This window comes from Penicillium chermesinum (assembly GCF_028974085.1).
Source record: "Penicillium chermesinum strain IBT 19713 chromosome Unknown utg000007l:1.0-2695246.0:1.0-2697696.0, whole genome shotgun sequence".
Taxonomy (NCBI): Eukaryota; Fungi; Ascomycota; class Eurotiomycetes; order Eurotiales; family Aspergillaceae; genus Penicillium; species Penicillium chermesinum.
The window spans coordinates 1259996-1280973 of NW_026695317.1; the positions used below are offsets into that span (position 1 = coordinate 1259996).

At 51.4% G+C, this 20978-nt stretch overlaps 12 protein-coding genes across 12 annotated transcripts; 6 read left to right on the forward strand and 6 right to left on the reverse strand.

Moving 5' to 3' along the window:
- Positions 1–269: 269 nt before the first annotated feature.
- On the forward strand, positions 270–1309 carry N7468_009183 (SCO family protein; the record flags this gene model as incomplete). The annotated part of the gene is made up of 3 exons (XM_058478479.1): positions 270–734; positions 808–1132; positions 1188–1309. 3 exons carry the CDS (start codon positions 270–272, stop codon positions 1307–1309), a joined length of 912 nt encoding a protein of 303 aa, XP_058326809.1.
- A 577-nt stretch (positions 1310–1886) lies between these two features.
- Positions 1887–2601, forward strand: N7468_009184 (uncharacterized protein; the record flags this gene model as incomplete). Its single annotated transcript, XM_058478480.1, has 3 exons — positions 1887–1962; positions 2212–2417; positions 2479–2601. 3 exons carry the CDS (start codon positions 1887–1889, stop codon positions 2599–2601), a joined length of 405 nt encoding a protein of 134 aa, XP_058326810.1.
- A 492-nt stretch (positions 2602–3093) lies between these two features.
- N7468_009185 (uncharacterized protein) lies at positions 3094–4034 on the forward strand (the record flags this gene model as incomplete). The annotated part of the gene is made up of 2 exons (XM_058478481.1): positions 3094–3396; positions 3468–4034. The coding sequence occupies 2 exons, from the start codon at positions 3094–3096 to the stop codon at positions 4032–4034; spliced, it is 870 nt and encodes a 289-aa protein (XP_058326811.1).
- A 1745-nt stretch (positions 4035–5779) lies between these two features.
- On the reverse strand, positions 5780–6070 carry N7468_009186 (Molybdopterin synthase catalytic subunit; the record flags this gene model as incomplete). The annotated part of the gene is made up of 1 exon (XM_058478482.1): positions 5780–6070. One exon carries the CDS (start codon positions 6068–6070, stop codon positions 5780–5782), a length of 291 nt encoding a protein of 96 aa, XP_058326812.1.
- Positions 6071–6550: 480 nt separating this feature from the next.
- N7468_009187 (uncharacterized protein) lies at positions 6551–6892 on the reverse strand (the record flags this gene model as incomplete). The annotated part of the gene is made up of 1 exon (XM_058478483.1): positions 6551–6892. One exon carries the CDS (start codon positions 6890–6892, stop codon positions 6551–6553), a length of 342 nt encoding a protein of 113 aa, XP_058326813.1.
- Positions 6893–8064: 1172 nt separating this feature from the next.
- Positions 8065–9219, reverse strand: N7468_009188 (uncharacterized protein; the record flags this gene model as incomplete). Its single annotated transcript, XM_058478484.1, has 2 exons — positions 8065–9060; positions 9205–9219. The coding sequence occupies 2 exons, from the start codon at positions 9217–9219 to the stop codon at positions 8065–8067; spliced, it is 1011 nt and encodes a 336-aa protein (XP_058326814.1).
- A 379-nt stretch (positions 9220–9598) lies between these two features.
- On the forward strand, positions 9599–10593 carry N7468_009189 (ATP-dependent Clp protease proteolytic subunit; the record flags this gene model as incomplete). Its single annotated transcript, XM_058478485.1, has 3 exons — positions 9599–9769; positions 9831–9849; positions 9953–10593. The coding sequence occupies 3 exons, from the start codon at positions 9599–9601 to the stop codon at positions 10591–10593; spliced, it is 831 nt and encodes a 276-aa protein (XP_058326815.1).
- Positions 10594–10811: 218 nt separating this feature from the next.
- N7468_009190 (DSC4 family protein) lies at positions 10812–12219 on the reverse strand (the record flags this gene model as incomplete). The annotated part of the gene is made up of 3 exons (XM_058478486.1): positions 10812–11536; positions 11715–12046; positions 12173–12219. The coding sequence occupies 3 exons, from the start codon at positions 12217–12219 to the stop codon at positions 10812–10814; spliced, it is 1104 nt and encodes a 367-aa protein (XP_058326816.1).
- Positions 12220–12729: 510 nt separating this feature from the next.
- N7468_009191 (M18 family aminopeptidase) lies at positions 12730–14449 on the reverse strand (the record flags this gene model as incomplete). Its single annotated transcript, XM_058478487.1, has 8 exons — positions 12730–12913; positions 12940–13726; positions 13776–13868; positions 13924–13995; positions 14036–14060; positions 14111–14212; positions 14267–14328; positions 14386–14449. 8 exons carry the CDS (start codon positions 14447–14449, stop codon positions 12730–12732), a joined length of 1389 nt encoding a protein of 462 aa, XP_058326817.1.
- Positions 14450–15495: 1046 nt separating this feature from the next.
- Positions 15496–17445, forward strand: N7468_009192 (WD40 repeat domain-containing protein; the record flags this gene model as incomplete). Its single annotated transcript, XM_058478488.1, has 4 exons — positions 15496–15803; positions 15862–15989; positions 16051–16625; positions 16681–17445. The coding sequence occupies 4 exons, from the start codon at positions 15496–15498 to the stop codon at positions 17443–17445; spliced, it is 1776 nt and encodes a 591-aa protein (XP_058326818.1).
- A 792-nt stretch (positions 17446–18237) lies between these two features.
- Positions 18238–19270, reverse strand: pdx1 (uncharacterized protein; the record flags this gene model as incomplete). The annotated part of the gene is made up of 2 exons (XM_058478489.1): positions 18238–19034; positions 19189–19270. The coding sequence occupies 2 exons, from the start codon at positions 19268–19270 to the stop codon at positions 18238–18240; spliced, it is 879 nt and encodes a 292-aa protein (XP_058326819.1).
- A 448-nt stretch (positions 19271–19718) lies between these two features.
- Positions 19719–20588, forward strand: N7468_009194 (uncharacterized protein; the record flags this gene model as incomplete). The annotated part of the gene is made up of 1 exon (XM_058478490.1): positions 19719–20588. One exon carries the CDS (start codon positions 19719–19721, stop codon positions 20586–20588), a length of 870 nt encoding a protein of 289 aa, XP_058326820.1.
- Between the last annotated feature and the right edge of the window lie 390 nt (positions 20589–20978).

Sequence of the window (20978 nt, forward strand, 5' to 3'; positions counted from 1 at the left end):
AATTTAATATTTTTTGTCAGGCTTATAATTCCTCATTTCCGCGCATCCAATTTACCTGAAGATTTAAATCAATAAGAAAGCGCCGTCTATAGTTAGTCAGTAGGGTTGCACTTAGTTAAAAATAGGGACGAAAGTCACCTTGAAAGTTGATACTTTCCCGATGCCTCAGGCTAACGCTAAACCTAATCGGGCGTTGATCTGGAGATTGTTCAGCAATCCGACACGGAACTCTTCACTTTCTCCGATCAGCAACGTCCTCTCAATCCCAAATGTCGCCATCCCTCAAGATGGCCTCCGGCCTGCTCGGCCGAGCCACCAGGCAGCTGGCCGCCGTCGAAGCTATTCCCTCATCACGAACCATCCCGATCCTGCGCTCTACCATGCAATGCCGAAGCTACGCCCAGGCGCAGCGTCCTCGCTGCCAGAACGCCCCGGTGTCCTTCATTCGCAATCAATTCTCTACAACCGCCTTCCGAGCGCGTGCCAAGACCATGGGTCAACTACGCCAGCGCAACTCGACCGGCCCGTTCTCCTGGAAGGCGGCGGCGCTCTTCATCCTGACTGGCGCAGGCATGATGCTTTACTTCCGGGTTGAAAAGGCGCGCCTCGAGCGGAAGCGGATCGCGGAGATGAGCAAGGGTGTTGGGCGGCCGAAGGTGGGCGGGCCATTCGTGCTGAAGGACACGGATGGGAAGGAGTTCACGGCTGAAGATCTGAAGGGGAAATACGCCTTTGTGAGTTTCGGTATATCACGCGGACTGCGATACCGATGTATGTGCTAATGCTCTTTTCTTTCCTACCGTGCAGGTCTACTTCGGTTTCACTCACTGCCCTGATATTTGCCCCGACGAGCTAGACAAGATGGCCGAGATCATTGACAAAGTCAAGGAAGCTACCAAGGACGACAAGCTGTTCCTCCCCGTGTTCATTACCTGTGACCCTGCCCGTGACACTCCTCAGGTTCTTCGGGAGTATCTGAAGGAGTTCCATCCGGATATTGTTGGTTTGACTGGTACCTACGAGCAGGTGAAGCATGTCTGCAAGCAGTACCGGGTGTACTTCAGTACGCCCAGGGACGTTAAGCCTGGCGAGGATTACCTTGTTGACCACAGTATCTACTTCTATCTGATGGGTAAGAGTTGCGCTGTCTGACTATATCTCGAATGCGAAACTAATCATTGTGATAGACCCTGATAATGACTTCGTGGAGTGCATTGGCCGACAGGATACCCCCGAGTCAGCCTCTAAGGTGATTCTGGAGCACATTAACGATTGGAAGCGAGAAGGTCGGCCACTCAAGACCGAGTAAGGGTCGATCCTGACAAAATGTACAATACTCTATTTCCCGAAATATCCTGCTCTTCCATGTACCAAAACACAATGAAAGCTCTCCTTGAACATGAAATGTTTCCGCATCTAGAAAATCATGGGCAAGAGTCTGAGTCGCACTATATCATGGACCGGCAAAGTAGGTAGGCAAACCTATCAGTAGAGGAATCCTTTGGCAGTTCCGACCTCGGGGGTGCATGCAATACTGAGTCAGAACCGTCCAGCCTGACGCCCGAAAGGGGCCCTGGGCCCATTAACAGGCCCCCAGCTTCCCAATGGATATAAGCCCACTTGACCTCTCTACATGAGGCTTTGAAACCTGGACGCTTCTCATACTTAAGGACCGCCCATACTAGAGAATGTCGCAATGCGCCCACTTTCGGTTTCAAATGCCGGGGTTTAAGCAAGGCATGGAAAAGGACTAGCCAGGAACGGACAACGTCTTCAACCTAGTAGACAGTTTCATGTTCCCGGTTGTCTATGGCAGAGCTCATGTCCTATCTGATCAATTGATCGGCCTTGAAGATTGTCTCGGCAGATTAAGCGAATGTGTATTAATGCCGATCACACAGGAGAATGAGGATTTCACCAGCATCTCCACGTTGAATACCGAGTTTGAGGATATCCATGACGGTATGTGGGACAACCAGCAAACACACTCACTCAGTACCGAGTATCACTGGTTCCCATTTGATGTCGAACTGACGACTGAATTCGAATGCTGAACTCAGTCATACATCAACAATATCCACACATTTCCTTCCTCAATGGAATAAAGCATCATACCACCTCCGGGGTTTCATATAATTTCAAACAATCGGGTTGAATATGACGAGCTGCCAAAATTCGCATCAAGCCCTGGTCTCGGTAATATTTACGAAGAATGGAAGGCTGCACAACCGGTCAGGCTCCTTGAGCCTGTAGACTTTCTTCCACGGGGATCTGATGATTTCTTCGAACCGACGGTCAATCTGCGCAAGAAGTTCACCGATAGACCTCTCCAGGTTGTTCTGAAGCTGACCAATATTGAGCTGACGCCGGACAAGCCCAATTACCAAGCGGAATCATGGCATTTGGATGGCCAATTGGTAAGTGCTGTCTTCTAACACTAGCTCGACTGCTTTTAGCCAGCCACTAACGCTAAAAAAGAACAAGCGAGTCTGTGTCTCTGCCATTGGCTTTTACGAGAACCAAAACATCATAGAGAGCACTCTTTCATTTCCACCCGTGGTGGAAAAGCTCAACGAAGTGAAATGCAAGGCCACGGTATAACTTTCTTCAGCAAGTTTACAGGTTTGGCCCTGAGATCTGGGCATGGGGTCAATACCAAGAAACAACGCAAGGGCTTGGAAGTGTTTCCTGTCAGGAAGGGAGGATTGCCACGTTGCCGAATATGGTGCAGCATCGGTTTGCTCCGTTCCACCTAGCCGGCAGATCAAAACCAGGGTATTGCAAGTTTCTGTTAGTGGGTAGTTGAAGATGGGTATGCGGGGGAATGCGTCCTCGGGTGGAATTCACCGTTCGCTTATGTTCACGGCTGGCTTGTGGGTTACGTTACTCCATAGTTAAGTTAGTTAGTTAGTTAGTTAACTTAAGTTACTTAGTTACCTTGGGTGACCTGACTAAGTCATGGGATTAGATTGATGATTGAATGACGTACGCAGATCGGCACACTTCGCGATGACCCAATTTCCGTATCTCACCACGAATGCCAAACTTTTTAAGTCTTCTCATTTCGAGTCCATCGATTTTGGGGGTTGAAAGATGGCACTACCGCTACAGGAACTGATCCCACCGCCCCAGGAAGAGACCCCAACAGCGCAGGAGGATACATCACCATCGCAGAACGAGACATCACTACCGCAGGACGAGATATCACTACCTCACCAGGAAGAAACATCATTAAGCAAAGAAGAGGCATCGCCACCCCAGGAAGAGACACTGCCGAGACAGCATCATGCGCCCATCGTGAGCGTAGCTGCGAAAGCTCTGGCTGAGAAGAATATCCCCGTCGTGGAGTATGGGGAGCAGATACAGTGGCGCTACGGAGACCCTGTACTCCTTCTGGTAAGCATCAAAGAGCTTTTGTGGCATTGACCAGTCGACTCGTTGGGCATTTCTAATGTCTTGAATTCCAGCGCGTGGAGTGGGCAGTCCCCGATGAACTGCTCTCGCTTGCGTCAGAAATTCTATCAGACCAAGGTTTCCCTCCTGTGTCCCTATCCACAGAAGCTGTTGCTCACTACGGAGAATGGGATCGAGCTTGCACTATCCACACGTTGGGTGGGAGGTGTCCGGTATATCTCTACCCGCTGTCATTTGTCGGCCTTGAGCTTCAGGACACCTGCAAAGTCACATCCACCTTCGACCGCACGCTCAAGATCTTGACGCCCAAACCCAACAAATACATGGTGTCTTTGCTCCGTCATCTCCTCAACCACCCGCTTGACGATATTTTCAGACTTCGAGTAAAAGATGATCTACTGTCTTTTATATGCTTTTACATTTTACGTGAAAAGCCGCTGAATACGAAGGATGGGGAATGCGACGATGATGAGAACGAAGAAGATTACCAAAACAGAGTCGGAGAAGCATTGAGGGAAATAGAAACTTGGGATTGGGGCGCTGGTGGAAAGGACTATCTGAGCATTTCTGAGTCTCTAGTCCGAGACTGTCGGGCTATTGACCAGTTAACCAGTTGCTAATGAGAAAAGACCATCTCCGCATGCCTGAATCGGTTCTCTGAGACTGTCGATCTATTGACCGGCTCTGAGGATTCAGGTAGGTGCTGAAAGAATATCAATAAACGTAGTAGGTTAATGGGATATTGGTACCTTTATTGACCAGGTATTGAATCCGTCATGGCTAGAGCTAAGTAGTTTAGGGAACCAAATTTGTTACGAAAATACCTTTAAACTAGCAGAATTCGCCGACAGACCGGGCTCATAACTATTGGAGCGTTATGAGGCAAAAGGTTGCAATGTATGGTAATCAAATAAAAATATATATATCTCTGAACTAGCTAAATCACAGGCATTGAGTATTTATACGGTAGGTTCCTAACATACAGTAAGAAAAGTAGTGCTCATTAAGCGAGCAATGAAAGTTTGGTATTGCAGTGGTAACGGCACCGTGTACGGAGTATTCCGACTCGCTTGACTCGCTTAACGCTAGCGCTACTGGTTCCTGTCCGCCCAAGTATAAATATATGCGCATCCTCCCCTTGTTCCTTTCTTTTTCTTCTTCATACTTACCTTGTTTGGGTGGCTGCGATCATCAAGGCGGCTCACCACAGCTTGGGCCCTGCATTGCACATTGCGGCGGAACAATCTGTTCAGCGGCCTTCGGGTCTCTGACAGGCGTATTCTTTGGCACCCTCCACCTTGTGGAACCTTTCTTTTTCATCATGCCTTGGGTCAATGACTCGAGTATGGAGAAGAGGATTCTTGTAATCGTGATAATATTTAGAAATTTCGATTGTCTGTATCGTGTTCAGTTTAGGATAACATGTGTTCAGTTGCTCTTTTTGTTCACATTATGCTGCATCGCCCTTCTCTCGACTGCATAATGGGTTGTTCTTTGTAGTCATGACCTGCAAGCTAGCTACCTTTCGTAGATCTCTGACTGCGGACAGCTTCTCTAGACTTAGTTTGGTACAATGCCGCTAAGCTCTTCTACGCGTGAGCTTGCCATCTAGCCTGCTCCCTTGAATGAAAATAGCCCATATCTTGAGGCTAAACCCCACCAACTTCGCTTCATAGAGGAACGTCAATAATTTTCTCTCTGAGAGGGGGCATCTAAAGCTCTACAAGCCCGAGTATATCGAAAATTCTTTCCTGAGCTAGGGTGGGTTGAGACGACCAGAAACCCGGATGACTTTGTGCCTACACAGCACCTACTTACATGATAAAACGCTACTAGCATTGATCAGCAAAAGTGAAGACAGGAGAATGGTCCAACGTCAGTAGAAGATTCGTACAATGTTGTCCAAATGATACTCAGAATCAAGAATCACGGTCTGACGCTATCTGACTACCGGTTATTATATATACATATCCAGCGACCGCTATGGATTCACTCGTATGTTGCTGTTACTAGTAGTAGAAGGCCTTTGCAAAACCCAGTTCCCAACGCCCAAACAGCAAAGGACAATATAAGCCCAGAGCTGGCCCTCCCCCCCATTCACCAACTCCAGCCAGAGTCGACCTCAAGATTCACTTTCACGGACGAGCTTCCCCTCCGCATCCCGATCCGCATTCGCCCTCCACTCCATCCCCCCATCCATAAATTCCTCTCTCTTCCATATCTCCGCTTTCTCCTTGCAGGCCTCCAAGACCTCCTCCCCGCCCTCCAAGCGGCTCCACGGTGGCCCGCACTCACAGCAATAGCGATCGAAGCCTCTCCAATCGGAACAACCCCCAAACGGTGCGCAATGCTCACGCCTTTCAAATCATGCGTCTTGACAGCTGCGTCCGCGATCGCCGCCAACGTCTTCAAGGCCAGCGGCGGATAGCACGTATAGCTCAATTGTGAGACAGAGCGTCCCTCGAAGGTATCTCTTGTGGTCCCTAGGGAAAAGGACGTTGGCACCGGCAGCTGGCGAGGAGGTTTGCGCGAGGTATGTGTTTGCGTCGAGCGGGTCGTATGTGAGGGTGAGGTGGATGTTTTGCGCCTTATCGTGCTGGGTGCGAGGGTATGTGGCTGGGTCCAGGTGTGCGGGGAGCGAGGACTCGGTAGTCATTGTATATTCATCTGGTTGGATTATATACGGGCAAAAGAAAGCTGTCCGGGTCCTTTGGACAAAAATGCTTATCGGGTGCGGGGGGGCTTTGATAAGTGGCGGAGTCGCGGCGACCACCGATCTTGGTCTTGTATATTCTCCGCTTCGAAGAGCGGAACTTCTCGCCCGCGCGGGTGGACTTGGATTCGAAGTAAACCTGGGCTATTTCTTATGGCCGGGAACAACTTGGCTGTGGCTACGTTCACGCATATTTGTGCCTTCGAACAAAGTCGCAGTAGATGGAAGCTCCTGTAGTATAGTATCGCCTACGAAGAAGACTCGAGGAATCAGACTGTTGGAAAAAGTACTGCGGATCTTACCCCCGAAAGGTAAAGTACTTCATTCTCTCTGGACCTTGGAATGATATCATCCGCTACTCCCACCACTCAATGCCCATACTGTGATCATCAAAAGCCCAGAGCTATCGCCAGTGCTTAGCTATTAACGCCAAAAATCCTCATCAAGCCAGTCGCTGGGACCGTGGCGGCCACGGGGGTGATTCCATTCCCAGCGCCATCCAAATGGCCAGCGGACCCATTTGCCATCGCGACCATCATGATCCTCTTGGTTCGCTTTTTGATCACCCTGGCTGTTTTGGGCGCTCTGAGGAGTGTCCGTAGTATGCTCGGTCTCTTCCGCACGTTTCAAGATATCTATACATAATGGTGAGTATGAACCAGAGTATTCATCGGAATATTCACATACCAGATCCTGACGAAGACACGGAACAGCAAGAGCAGTGCTCAGAAGGCCAACGAGGGCGAACAAAGAAGTAAGCTTCATTTTGACTAGTACGTCGGTATAGATCAAGTCGCAAGACGTTTGAGTGATTGGATGAGGGCAGGCAAGGATGATGTTAGAATTACCGATGTTTTTTCCCACAACGAAGGGCAGACTTCTTTTATAGACTTTTTATCAGAATGAAGACAGAAGTCCCTCCATACTCAAATCTCGACAGCGACATGAACCCTGATATCTCCCTGAAACATTCTATATCAAGGCCAGTCACGGGGTTTCCGTTGTCTCCGGTACAAGAGTGAGGCTGAGCTGGTACTCAGATACATTTAAAAGCATCACGTCTCTTATCTTGCGGTACTCTCCAAACCAGTCTACATAATTTTCAAAACTCCGCTATTGCTAACTGAGAATGGTTCATGACTGAGTGGTATTTTCTGTGCAGAAGCTGTTACCAATAGTAGGAGAATTGGGGCATGGCGCTTTACACAATCCTTTGAAACAGAAGTCAAGTATTCCTTAGCTCAGGTTCGAATTTTTGGCTAATATTCTCGTAAGTTTCATGTCACGGTCCACCTGGCTCTATGTTCAGCCAATATTAATCATGACCGATCTCTACATGGTGAACAGCATGCGTGGTGTCTTTAGTTCCTAAGATCTCTAGGTCAAAAAGGGTACCACGGAAGTGGTTGCAAGAAAATCAGCACACTTTGTGTTTCATATAAGCAGCCTCAGGCCAATCTCAATGCAGACTGCTAAAGTTGTGAAGCAAAGGCTCCGTCCAGGTCTAGTCATCATCGAAATTACGATTTTGCGCAGGGTTTCTCGTGCTGACATGCTTGGTTTTCGACAGCTGGTACATCCTGACATTGACAAAACACACTCTGAGACATACCCCAAGACCTCCCGAGGCTCAATGGCAAGGGCCCGGGGGGTTACGAAACTAGAGTTAACTGAATACTATGAGATGATTCCCCAATATGGTGGCCCAGGAGGCTTCAAAGACGCGGCCTTGGTAGCTCATCACCGCCCCTGTAACGTAGCACAATAGTCAAGTTGAATGAAGATTCAATTGTTGGCATGTGGCCACATGAAGGATTGTACATGAAAAGACCAATCCGGAGTTCCAACTCCCGATGGTGCTAAAAATACAGAGGGTGACATACTCGACCCATGAAGATCTTTTCGCTGGACCTCCAATACAAGCACAGCTTGTCATATTATCCCGCGATATACCGCTGGAATTTCCACAAAGATATGACCAAATCAACACCCGAGGCGGTATTGGGCTTATAGAACAGAGCAGGCTTCTGAAACCACGGGTCTGCTTGTCTGAGACTCGCCAAGTCAGACTCTGATAGAAGCTGCGCTAGGTCGAATACGGGCACCCTTTTCCGCACCTGGGGCAACATGGTCAGGTCAGCCAAGGGTTCAGCATCAGAAGATTTAGGGCCATCAAGAACAAGGACAACGCCACACTCCATCTGTTGAACAGGTTCAAGACACTCTAATGCGCTTGATAAAGCGGCATCTGAATAGTGCTGCATATTAACCGCCCTCCAAATGTCAGCAGTGGGTTCTGTCGTTCCAAGCCTCTGGACAGCACTCGTAAGCTTCTTGACAATGTCACTTCCCATCTGTCGAGCCAGCAACGAAGGCATATCTTTACTCCACGTGAGCCTTTCTACATCGCGCGGAGTGAATGGGCCGTGAGGCGATCGCCAGCGAAAGGATAAAAGTCTCGCAATGGGCGATTTCTTAGCGTTGGCCGATAACTCTACCTTTTCCGACAGGCGACGGATGGGATTCTTGAGATACGCCATATAAAGAGTCATCGGCTGGTCAAAAAAGCGTCTCCGATCTAACGCCGAATCGGATTGCAAGTCTGAGACGTTCTCCTCGCTCGTAGCTGCTTCTTTGTTTGCGTCCTGGTTCCGTCGTGCCTTTTTCGTGTTCTTCGACGGCCGCCATCCCAGAGAATCCATCAGTAGCTCCACTGGGAGCATGTACAGCTTATCTGTATCGGGTTTCCGCACCATGCCCCATTTCCCCATTAATGAGCGCGGCATCCGCGCACCTGTCAGGACACATGCGCGCGTGTCTGAAGCCAGAGCCTGCGCCCACGGGTTGTATTGGAGGCGGCCATAGTCGTCTGTTGTCGCGGCCTTCTTGCGTATTTTGAGATGCGGCGTTCGAGGATGGGTGATGAGAGGGGACTGGGGAGACGTTGGGATGGGCGACCGGAGGTAGTTGTATCAGCTTCGGGTCGCGGCGCGGATTGATCTTGAGGATTATGTTCTGCGGTATGCGAGATTGGCCGTATTTGTGGTCGCGGGGAGCTGTCTAGGAGCTGGCGGAACATGCGTAGGCGCCATGCTGCCAGCGACGCTTGGGATGTGCACTGCATCTTGGATGATGAGATGGAGGAGGCACGCGGTAGTTTTTTCCCCAGAAACCCGTGCCCGCCAATCAGAAGCTGGGATTTGCGGAGGACTACCGGGAGCTTGAATTTGGGATGGGCAATGAAACTAGACAATTAGTCAGTCTTAACCCGGTGGACGATTTCAGCACATAAAATTAGGGCAAAGATATTCTCTTATCCGTGGCCGGGTATGATCTTTGGTCTTCTCATCAATCCACATGAGCCCGGGTGTGGCAGCTCCGTATCTTAGCGCCGATCGGACGATTACGATAAACTCGACAGCTCCGTCGTCTCTGCTCCTTTCAACAACCCCATCTCCAACACTTTAGAGGATGCGCGCCACAATTGCCCGCTCTCTGCGACTTGGGCAGACTGTCCCGTCCGCCACGGCCTCTGCGCTTGGCCGCAGTGGCTTTCCGCGAGCCTTCTCCAGCTTCAGCCCTGCGTTGAATTATAGCCCTCCGCGGGGTTGGACTCCAACGCCATTTGTAACAGAGACAGTGGTAAGCCAGCGCTCTCTCCTACTGTGATCCTAGATCATGCGCGAGCTAACTTGATTTTTAGGGCGGTGGCTGGCATACTTGTACGTTGCGCGATCCCTGCCAACCATATACAATCAGCATTCAACTAACCCAAGGCCGCTCCCCCGGCACGCAACAGACGACATCTTTTCCCGATTACTCAAGGTATACCCTCGAATACCTATGTGGCTTCCACAAAGACTGACGAAGAACAGGAACGAATCATCTGCCTCAATGGCGAAGTCAACGAAACCATGTCCGCCTCCATCGTCGCCCAGCTCCTCTTCCTCGAAGCCGACAATCCCAAGAAGCCCATAAGCCTCTACATCAACTCCCCCGGCGGCTCCGTAACAGCGGGTAACAACCTCTCTCCTACCCTCACACATCGGAACAATCTAACGTTCTCAGGCCTCGCAATCTACGACACAATGACCTACATCTCCGCCCCAGTAAGCACCATCTGCGTCGGTCAAGCCGCCTCCATGGGCTCTCTCCTCGCCGGCGGCACAGCCAGCAAGCGTTTCTGCCTCCCTCATTCCTCCATCATGGTGCACCAGCCGTCGGGCGGGTACTTCGGACAAGCGACCGACATTGCGATTCACGCGAAAGAGATCCTGCGCGTGCGCGCGCAACTAAACAATATCTACCTGCGGCATCTGAACGGGCCGAAGAAGATGACGCTGGAGGACATCGAGAAGCTGATGGAGCGGGACTATTTCATGAGCGCGGAAGAGGCGAAAGAGATCGGGATTATTGATGAGATTCTGGACCACCGGGTTAAGCAGGAAGCGGAGAAGTCTGAGTAAGTGCGACGGGTTGGGCCATGGCTTGGACCTGAACCATTCTACTTGTATTAATATCATGACCGGCTTCATGGGCGCTTGCATTTACGTTCTATATGCGTTTTCTTGGGAGTTCCGTGGACAGGGGTTGAGCGCGTCGGCTGCCAGCACCGACTTATGCAACGTAGAGCCTGGCAATGTAGATTTTCCTTGGATAAACTAGAATACATTGGCGTGGTCCATCAGGAGTTCACGCGCGTTATCCGCCCGTCAGAACCGACCTGGAGCCCGAATCGCTGTCGGAGCAATGTCGCTGCCTCGGGCGAGGGAACGTAACCTGAGGGCCGGCGGGACTGCGTGGTATAGAGCCACTGGTCGCGGATGGTTGTGAATAGTCCCATTTCCAGGATGATGGCCCGCCCCGACGCGAAAGAGTCGAGCGGGTGCCTTCCCCGGCTGGCCGAGCTGTCACCTGGCTCGGCGAGGAGGGTTGTTCGTTCTTCTTGGAGGCCGTCGTCGATCTCTGCAAGCGGAGGTGAAGTGGAGGGCTCATGTGAGGGTTCTACGGTTCCTGTCTCGGCGGGGCCACGGACGACGCCGCGCTCTTCTGCATCGTGGTCTTGTTGTGTTTCGTCATTAGGTGTGTTTGTATCGGAGTTGGAGGATTGGGTCGGTGCAGAATTCGTCGATGTACTTAGGTTTGTGGCGGTTGTCTTTACACGCTCGATTATGAGGCCCAGCATCAGGAAATCGACGAGTAAGATGAGCAGGTCGAATGTGAGGAGCCGGAATACGGGCACGGGCTTTTGCCCGATAAAGTCGATAAACAGCCCACCATGGAGATACCCTCGAGTCGCTTCTCCAGCTTCAGGGCGAATGAAAAAGGCGTGAAAGATCATGCAAAAGAGGTTGCTGGCTAGGATGGCGCCCACGAAAGGTTGGTTTCGGGTCGGGTCGAAGGGAGAAGCTTTGGGAGTAAAAAAAGATCAGTTCCACCACGGCGCGCAATGCAAACAAAATTATCGAGCAGCTATAGAGAAGCGTTGTTAGCTATGCTGCGGTGTTCGGTGCAATTGTGCCCTGTCGCGGCGGCTTGTGGGATGACGTTCCTCAGCTCGCCCAAGGCTTCCAGGTGCAACGGACACAGACGTACTCCATGTAATACAGTGCGGATAGCTCGCAGTAAACCAGAATGTCCAGGTCGCGCAGTAATTTGTCGATGAAAGCTACCTTGGCAGCAAACTGCGCTTTCCTCACGCGACTGCGGTCCTGAGCGGACCCAGGAGTCTCGGACGCATCGTTAAACGAAATACCAAGGACGTCAACGATGTGCTCGCATCGCGAAATGCATCGATGTCCGCCATAGAGGGTCATGGGGACAAGGATGCCTTCCAGCAATCCTCCTGTTTGGGATGATGTATGAAATCCGACGTTGGCTGAAGCAGATGCGGGCTTATCCCGGAGCCGCCCCACGTGCCTAGAATAGCCGCTGTCATAGTTCGGCGTTAGCGTTTCCTGCCTGGGCAAGCTGAAAAAGAACTAATCTAGCATATGTAGTCATATGGAGAGAACATTTTCGCTGAGCTCTTGCATCGAAATATACCAGCGCCCGAATTGGTCGACAAGGGCAATAGGGTCAGGCTGATTCATTCGGTGCGTTAGGCAGACGTCTATACGGGGTTGTGTGGCTTTTAGATCGCTAGCTAAAGTCCAGTGCAGATCGCATGAATCGCAGGTGCTTGTTGAACCATTTCTACGGATATGGAGGCCGGACGCCTCCCTAATGTGCCCTTTGTAGGGTCATACGTTTTTCATCCTAACTCGAACGTGCTGGACTTTCATTTGAAAGAAGCTCTCAAGTTACCAGTTGCTCGCAAATTTTCTCAGCATCATTTAGTTCCCCAGAATATGTAGATGCTTAGCTGCTGGAGAAGGAAAAGCTTATCGAGTTCATGTTGTTCTGACAACCAGAGCCTTGCTATGCCGATGTTTGGTATTCGAACGTACGCTAAAGTTTGTCCGGACTAGTACGAGTACCTGTCTACGTATATAATATGATTGGGTGCCTCGTCAAGAAGTGCTGGTATTGTGGAAATAATGGAGGTCCGTCATATCGAATGCATTTGCTGCACCTACACGGCTTTTCCGCATGGTAATTTCTTAGTCCACAAAGATCTTGGGGGCCAGCTCAGAGTAGTGCTTGAAGAAGCCGTTGAACAGTCGGATGGCATGGTCAACATCATAGGTACCGCCAGTCTCACGGATACTGTGCATACTCAATTGAGGGTTGCCCAGGTCTAGAGTGCGGGCACCCAAGGCTGCAGAGAGCATAGGGCCGATGGTGCTACCACAGCTAGAATCATTGCGTACAACGAATAGCTGCAAGGGGATGGTCGCCCTTGCTCTTGGCCGGCCTTGCGGGCGATCTCCTGGAGAAGAACGATACCCGGGGAGTTTGTGGCGTAGCGAGCGTTGGCATTGATCTTAATAACGGTACCCTTGTTCATCTCGGGCTTGTGGTCCGACTCATACTTGGCAGCATAGTTGGGGTTGACAGAGTGCGCCATGTCAGCAGATACGAGGAAGGAGGTGGAGAGGGTCTGCTCGTAAGCAGTTGACACGTCCTCCGACGATGACTTGGATGAGGGAAGGACGGAGAGACGGCGAATAATGGAGGGGAGGATGTTAGAGTCCGCGCCCTGAGCGGTGCGGCTGCCAATCTCCTCGTGGTCAAAGAGAGCAATAAGGCGAATGGCTGACTCGTTCTCTAGGTCCTGCTCACTCGCCGAGGACTGTGCGAGGGCCTCGGTCGCACAGTAGGTACTGTTCAGGTTGTCCAAGCGGGGAGAGAAAATGAACTCATCATTGAGACCACCCAGGGCGGATTTTTGGGTATCGAAAAGTATCAATTCGAAGTCCAGAACGTCCTCTGGCTTGACGCCGGCCTCAGTCGCAATAAGCTCAACAAATTGAGAGTGGTGGCGCTCAGAAGGTGACTTCAACGGGGCAAATTCATCCTCCTTGGCTGGGGCAGGTTCAGCTGTCTTGTTAAGTTCAGCAGCGGCCAGGCCAGCGATTGGGAAAAGCTGGGTTTCCTTGTTGAAGGAGAAGTTCTCCTGGCGGTCCAAGTGGATGGCCAGGGTAGGGATGCGAAGGACTGGGGAAGTCAGCAGAGAATCTGTAATGGGGAGGAAGAAGCAACATACTTGGACGGTCAACCTTAACCAATTTCTGAACAATGGATCCATCGCTGGAGCGGGTCATTACTCGGCCAGCCACACCAAGGTCACGATCGAACCCTATATCAGTCAGCTCATGGCTTGAGGCGATAGATCAAGGTTTGGAGTTCCGTACAAGTGTGCCAAATACCACCGCCATAAGTCTCCACGCCAACTTGGATGAAGCCTTCACCCTGCTTCTTGCTAACTGGCTTGACACGCAGGACGGGGGGAGTCAGTGTGGGCACCGATCATGGCAATGGAATTGCCAGGCTAGACCGTCAGTACAAAAGAATCAATATATGATGACAAGAAACCCCTACCGTCCATTGCTTTCCGATCGCAAAGGCGATAAGAGTGGTAGTGTTGCGGGTCAGGTAGTAGCGACCGCCAGGCTTGCAGGTCGATGCCCAGGAATCTTTCTCCTATGAGGATATGAGTACTTGTTCCTCCCATGATCTGAGTGGGGCTATGGATACCTTGATTTCCTGGAACCCAGCTTTTGCCAGAAGATCCTTGGCGGACTGGACGGCATGGAAAGCTAGAGACGGTTAGCTCTAGGGCTGAGGACCCGGGGGGGTTTACAGGGGAGCCATACGGGTTGGGGAAGCGTTGACGAAGTCCAGGAAGTCCTGAGCAGGCTGCTTTGAAACTTGGGCCATGGTGGATGATGATCGAGAAAACAAGCTACGGCCTAGAGAGGAAAACATAGAGATACTTGAAGGGCGCATAGTGAGGAGCCCCGTGTCACTTTAGGCAGGGTTTTCGGTTGGCGGTGGGCACTCCCGCCAGATAAGCGTTTATGGGTCCAGCAGACTACGACAAGATGGCAGTTACAAGATCCCGTTGAAAAGCACAGGGCACCCGCTCGACTACTAGCGGCCGTCCAGTAGCTGTCTACTTTATTCTCCGGGGGGGGCTGGAGTGATTGGCGGGAGTTGCTGGACCGAGCTCGCGCGTGTTGGACGCGTTTCCACGCGCAATGCCAGCAGCCCCAGCGTCGCGTTTCATTGGTCTCCCCACCCTGCATTTTGCTGCATTTCATAACAAGACAATCGATTTAGGCCATAGACGATGTACAGTAAACCAGTCTGGAACAGAAATGGATCTTCCACATGGGCTTTATGCTTCATGCATAGCCCCTTCCGACCAGACTCGAATCCTAGGTGAACGTGGATGGGAATGAAACACATCAGATCTGGGTAGAGATATGATAGCAAAAGTCTAGAGCAACAATGGAGAACGTTCCAGGGTCTCTACTCCTGTAAGGCTATCGAGTCGCAAGAACACCATAGAGGGCAGGAGCTTTACCCGATTAGGCTTAGGGCTCCCGACGCGTGACCACAGAGAGGGATGGCTCTCCCTTCCAACTGGTGATGTTTGGTCTTTTCGTCCTTTGAATGCCATTCTCTTTGTGTTTCTTTCATTCCTCTTTTTCCATTTACAATCCCAGGCTTTATTGGGGGTGCGAAAGTTGGGATTTCCCTGCTCCTCTGCCTTAGCGCCCATCCCGGTGGCTGGAAACCCCGACAACCTCTCATCACAACAAGACACCCCCTCCCAGCACACCTTATTCTCCATCATCAGCTGTGAATCCAACGCCCTGCACCTCTTCGCTCTTTGTCCGTTATTCATATTGCATGCGCTATCACATCTACTGCCTCCATCCTGCATTACCTGTATCTGGCCCTGAGGATCAGCCGCCAACATGGGGGACCGATCTCAGGATGCAGAGCCAGGTGTAGAGGTCCCGGCTTCGCCCTCAAAAATCCGACGGACAAGAGCAGCCAACATTGTCTCTCCGCCCGGATCAAAGACGCCACCGAGCATGCCCGCCAAGAAAACAATCTATTACCCGGATAATTCGAGGCATCGCCCAGCCCAGGAAGGATCAGAACCGGTAGATGCCCACGCGCTCGCGAAAGCGCTGAACGACTATGAGGAATCCGGACGCCGGCGTGAGAGGACGCCTATTACAAGCCCTGTCCGAAAGAGACCGCGGCTGTACGGCGATCGGTAAGTGAAGTTCCGCCCCGCCTGGTCCCACTTGGAGCATAACTAGCTCACCTTGCAGCTTCATTCCAAATCGCGAGGGACAAGATCTCCAAGCAACTTACAGTCTCCTCCATGAAGATGGCTGCCCCTCGACCCCTTCGAGATCTAAGAGGCGGGCTCCTCACTCGGAGCTTCATTTCCAGAAAAGTAAGGAAGCGCCACCGTGCGTGGACGAGGTGAAAGGTCACTGACATTGTTCCCTTTGCAGCTGAGGAGGCCAATCGGACCTTCTCTCGTGTTCTCCGCAGTGAACTATTCGGAGACACTGTGCCCCAGGCAGATCTAAACACTACCTCACCCGACCCATTGCTTGGCTTTCCTCGTGGCATTAACGATAAGACCCGATCTCACACCCCGCCCTCTAACATCGTCAATCTCCCTCCCGCCAGCATCACTCCCTCAACCCCTCATAAAAATCTTTTCAACTATGGACCTAGTCGATCCGCCAATCCAACGCCAAACAAGACGCCGCGGACACACGGCCCGAACTTAAACGTTCGTTCGGAATTGTACAGTCTGTCTCCAATTCGATACGATAGCCAGCGGATCCTCGAAACCCCTCGCAAGCAACCCCGCTACGTTAATAAAGTGCCTTACAAAGTTCTGGATGCGCCAGACCTGCAGGACGATTTCTATCTCAACCTGGTCGACTGGGGCAGCAGCAATGTCCTCGGAGTTGGTCTTGCGAACTCGGTCTACATGTGGAACTCTCAATCCGGCCATGTTACTAAGCTATGTGATCTCAAGGATGACACGGTTACCAGTGTCAGCTGGATTCAACGAGTAGGATAGCCAGTCCTCGAATACCCGATCCCTTTATGCTGACATGTTGATTCAGGGTACTCACCTTGCCATTGGCACGGGCAAAGGCCTTGTACAGATATGGGATGCTGAGCATTGCCGAAGACTGCGAACTATGATTGGTCATACCAACCGTGTCGGTGCATTAGCATGGAATGACCACATCTTGACATCTGGATCCCGTGATCGCCTCATCTATCACCGTGATGTTCGCTCCCCTGACCAGTATCTTCGTAAGCTTGCGGGTCACAAGCAGGAGGTTTGTGGCTTGAAGTGGAATACAGAGGATGGTCAGCTGGCTTCCGGTGGTAACGACAACAAGTTGATGGTCTGGGACAAACTCAATGAGACTCCTCTTTACCGCTTCAGTGATCACACCGCCGCCGTGAAGGCTATTGCTTGGTCCCCTCATCAACACCACCTGCTTGCTTCCGGAGGAGGTACAGCTGATCGCACGATCAAATTCTGGAACACGTCGACTGGCTCGTTGATCAAAGAGGTTGACACCGGCAGCCAAGTCTGCAACCTCTCCTGGTCAAAGAACTCAGACGAGATCATTAGTACTCATGGATACAGCCAGAACCAAATTGTTATCTGGAAATACCCTCGCATGGAACAAGTTGTATCCTTGACAGGTCATACCTTCCGTGTTCTCTACTTGGCCATGAGCCCCGATGGTCAGACCGTTGTCACGGGGGCCGGCGATGAGACACTTCGGTTCTGGAAAATCTTCGATAAACGAGGAGCCAGGGACTCTCGCCGCGAAAATAGCAAGCTTGCCGAGTGGGGCACCATTCGTTGAGTGGCTCTTTTTTTTTTCTCCCTGCATCTCTTTGCCTGCATAAATGGAGTTTCGGATCATGGGCTGTCATTTTCGGGAGGATGGTCTTCGCATGGTTTGAAGGAATTCCTCACCACATTTCGCATCGATACGACATCTACAACATTTTACAACTTTCCACAATCCGTCCAGTGTTTTCAAAAGGACAATATTCGAACACAGATATTCTTATGCCACGTTTCATCCATCTTCTTCGGCTAGCGGATGACTCGGGCTAGTTAATGTTGTTGGTTTTCTCTCCGTTTCTTTTCTCTCAGCCCTTTTGACTCTACAGTTTTGTTTCTTTGCGACCACGGGACACACATCACTGGCGTTCTCGGCGGTCAGTCACGCCAAGGTTCAAGCGGTGGCGCTTATGGTGTTTCAAGGTCGCCGGTCTGGCGTTGCGTTCGTATGGACAGGGGACTTCTCATAGCAGTGCTTTCACCTTTTCACGACGTTACGAATTTTTCCAATTTGCCCTGTTTCGTTTCCATTTGCCTTTGTCTTTGTGAATCCACATACCATGGTCCGGCACGGGGTTATTTCAGGATGATATCATGGAGTCTTTAGGCCTGAGTCGTGGAACAGTTCAATTGGATCTCTCAACCTATCAACACGTAATTGCAGTATCAAAAAGCCAGTCAGGCTGTATCCGATTATCTATGCTACACTGAATACAAGAGCTTGTCTCTAAACGCAAGGGGAATGACATAGGAAAGCAGGACAAGAAGCTCCGAAAACAAGACATGAGGAGATTTATAAAGCCATGACCTAGACCACAAGCCGCGCAGGTTCAACCTGCAGAAGAGTCTTCAGCCGCTCAAGGAATTCCTTAGCCCGCAGCTCCTGACCGACTGGCACAGTCAAGCTGAACACATTCGAAGCACCACCCGAAACATCCTCTTCAAAAGGCACCGAAGCAACCCTCTTCTTGCCGGGCTTCGCGGTCAGGATATCAATAATATCCTCCTTAACAGGCTGAGAACGGAACGACGCTGGAGTAGCCTCGTACGCATTCAACTCCGGGATGTAATCCCCACGCGAAGTAGTGAAAGGCTCCGCGCCCAGAATCTCCTCAAACAGCTCATCGGGCGTAGAAACCTCGTCCTTTGACCGCGGCAGATCATCATTCGCCAAATCCGTCGCCACTGCGAGGAACCGCGACAAGGGCACCGTCACACCCAGGCTCTCCTGCAGCTTCCGCTGCGCAGACAGTACAGCGGCCAGCGAGATCGAGATCGCGATTGAGGTAGTTCGGACGGGCTTGGGCGCCTTGACCTCTTCAACTGGCGCGGGCGCGGGCGCGGGCGGCGCCGCGAGCTTGATGTTGCTCAGGTCGAGGTGTGCGAGCTTGGCGAGCTTCGCAGCTTGTGTTGAGGGGTAATCGGTGGCGATCTGGCCCAGGTATGCGAGCACATCACCCTTCAACAGGCGACCTTTGGGGCCGGAGGCAGGGATCTTTGATACTTCCGACTCGGGGATATTCTTCTGGTGTAGGAGTTGGGCGACGGAGGGGTAGAGCGGGTAGGCGGGGTTTTGGGTGGTGGGAGCAGAGGAGGATTGAAAGCCTGTAGTCAATCAATGAGTTTGCGTTCGGGCTGGGTATGGACTGAGTTCGGATTGGGACGGAGTTTGTATAGATCCATTTGATCTGATAAAGGGCAGCTCGCCGTTCGGAGGTACCTGCAGTTGGCATGGAGGAGTGGGATTAGGGAGACTCACGCTTGGAGAAGCTGGACAGGGTGCGAGGCTGGCGCCGGGCGAAGACGGCCGTGGCCTGGTTCAAATGGATCCTGGCAACCATTGTGAACGGGTGTGCTTGTGGTATATCGTAGACGGGTGGTGTGCTGCAGATCCTGGGCGAGGGTGCGCAGGCTATGCGGCGGGAGCAGCTAATCAGTTGGTCCGGAAGCGATGGAGACAGTCCACCGCCGCAAACCTCACGAATATTTCTGGATCGAATATACGGGGTTGCTGAGAGTAAAGGAACGAGCTGCTGAGGGCGTTGGGAGCTTTCACCGGCGGCCGGGACGGGAATATTTTTCTGCCGCAATCCGCTGTTTTCGACTTGACGCTTTCCGAGGAGAACGGCGAATAGCTCCGCAATCTGGGTGAGTCTTGGACTGTTTTTCCCTCTTTTGCAACGGTTCAATCGGAATCGCTTGAAGTCCCGCTGTTTTGTGGATCAGATATGTTCGAGACGATCACTAACTACTACCCAGGCTTCGACACCCATCACCAGACACGCAACCATGGCTTCACGCTCCCCAATCCTACGAATGCTATGGCAAAGATGCGCCAATTCTTCCACGAAGTCAGGCACTCATAGTGGTTTCTCTTCGTCATGGCGCTCTTACGCATCGAAGCCTGGTTGTAGAACTCGTGCGCCTCCACCGAATCCAAGCTCTAATGCTCAACCGAGTAGGACCGCTCAAGGTGGTCCAAAGTACGGACAACTGGTTCGGAAGGTCGCAGCATACGGTGACTTGGTTCTATATCGTGGTCCCTCGCATACACTCTACCGCTTTAACGCGTTCGCTGTGGCAGCATCTGCTTTCGGATACGCTGCCTACCACTCATACATCAATTTCGTGGACCCATTGATGGAAGTGGAGAACTGGATTCTTTATACCCATGGAGGCATCTGCGTTGTCACAAGTGCCATGGGTGCGGCATGGCTAACGAGGGCAGGAAACCTGGTGAAGAGTGTCGCTGCCGTACAAAATGGCTCGCAGACACTACTCCGCTTCACTGTGCAGGGTACGAGGCCATTCAGCCGACCGCGCGAGTTTGAAGTCTCACCGCGCAAAGTGGCCATATCAAAAAAATTAGTGGTATCAGAGGAACGACGCCGGGTCGTTGGCGAGAACGTCAGAACCCCCATCGCGGCTTCCACAGAGCAGAAACCTCCCAGTCTCATGATGGCTCCCATTCGTGCGATGAACCGAGGCGTGGGAAGCTGGCTACAAGCTCTCAAGCAATTGGCTTTGCAGGAAGACTTTATTATCCTTAGGGTTGACCGAGAAAATGGGAAACGTCCACTCGAGCTCAGGATGGATGCTAATGGGTATCTCTCAAGTGACTTCTTCTTAATCGGGGACCCGGTCATTTTCAAGAACTAAGAAATACCCGAGTCGTCCTTAGCCATGTTTTAATATCTGGATCATATCCTCTGCCTGCTCTATCTGTATAAATAGCCTCTGTACTTAAGTATTCTAAACCTGGTCGTTCATTTCGATGAAATCCTGGGCTGGACCCACACTCATGACTTCGCAGGTTCCCCTATAGAAGAACATTTCTCTTTAGATCATTCGAGAGCGAGGATCTGGTTGTCGGGTGAATGACTATTCGAATATCAGCCTAGTCGCGCCAAAATCTGTATACAACCTCATATCAGCCAACTGTCTCTATTCTAGCGAAAATTCCATGCCACTTTATCCGGTTCTCGCGCCTTTCGGAATCCGACTTATCAATCAACCTTGGCTCGCTGCCCTGCTTGTCTGAAGTAAGAA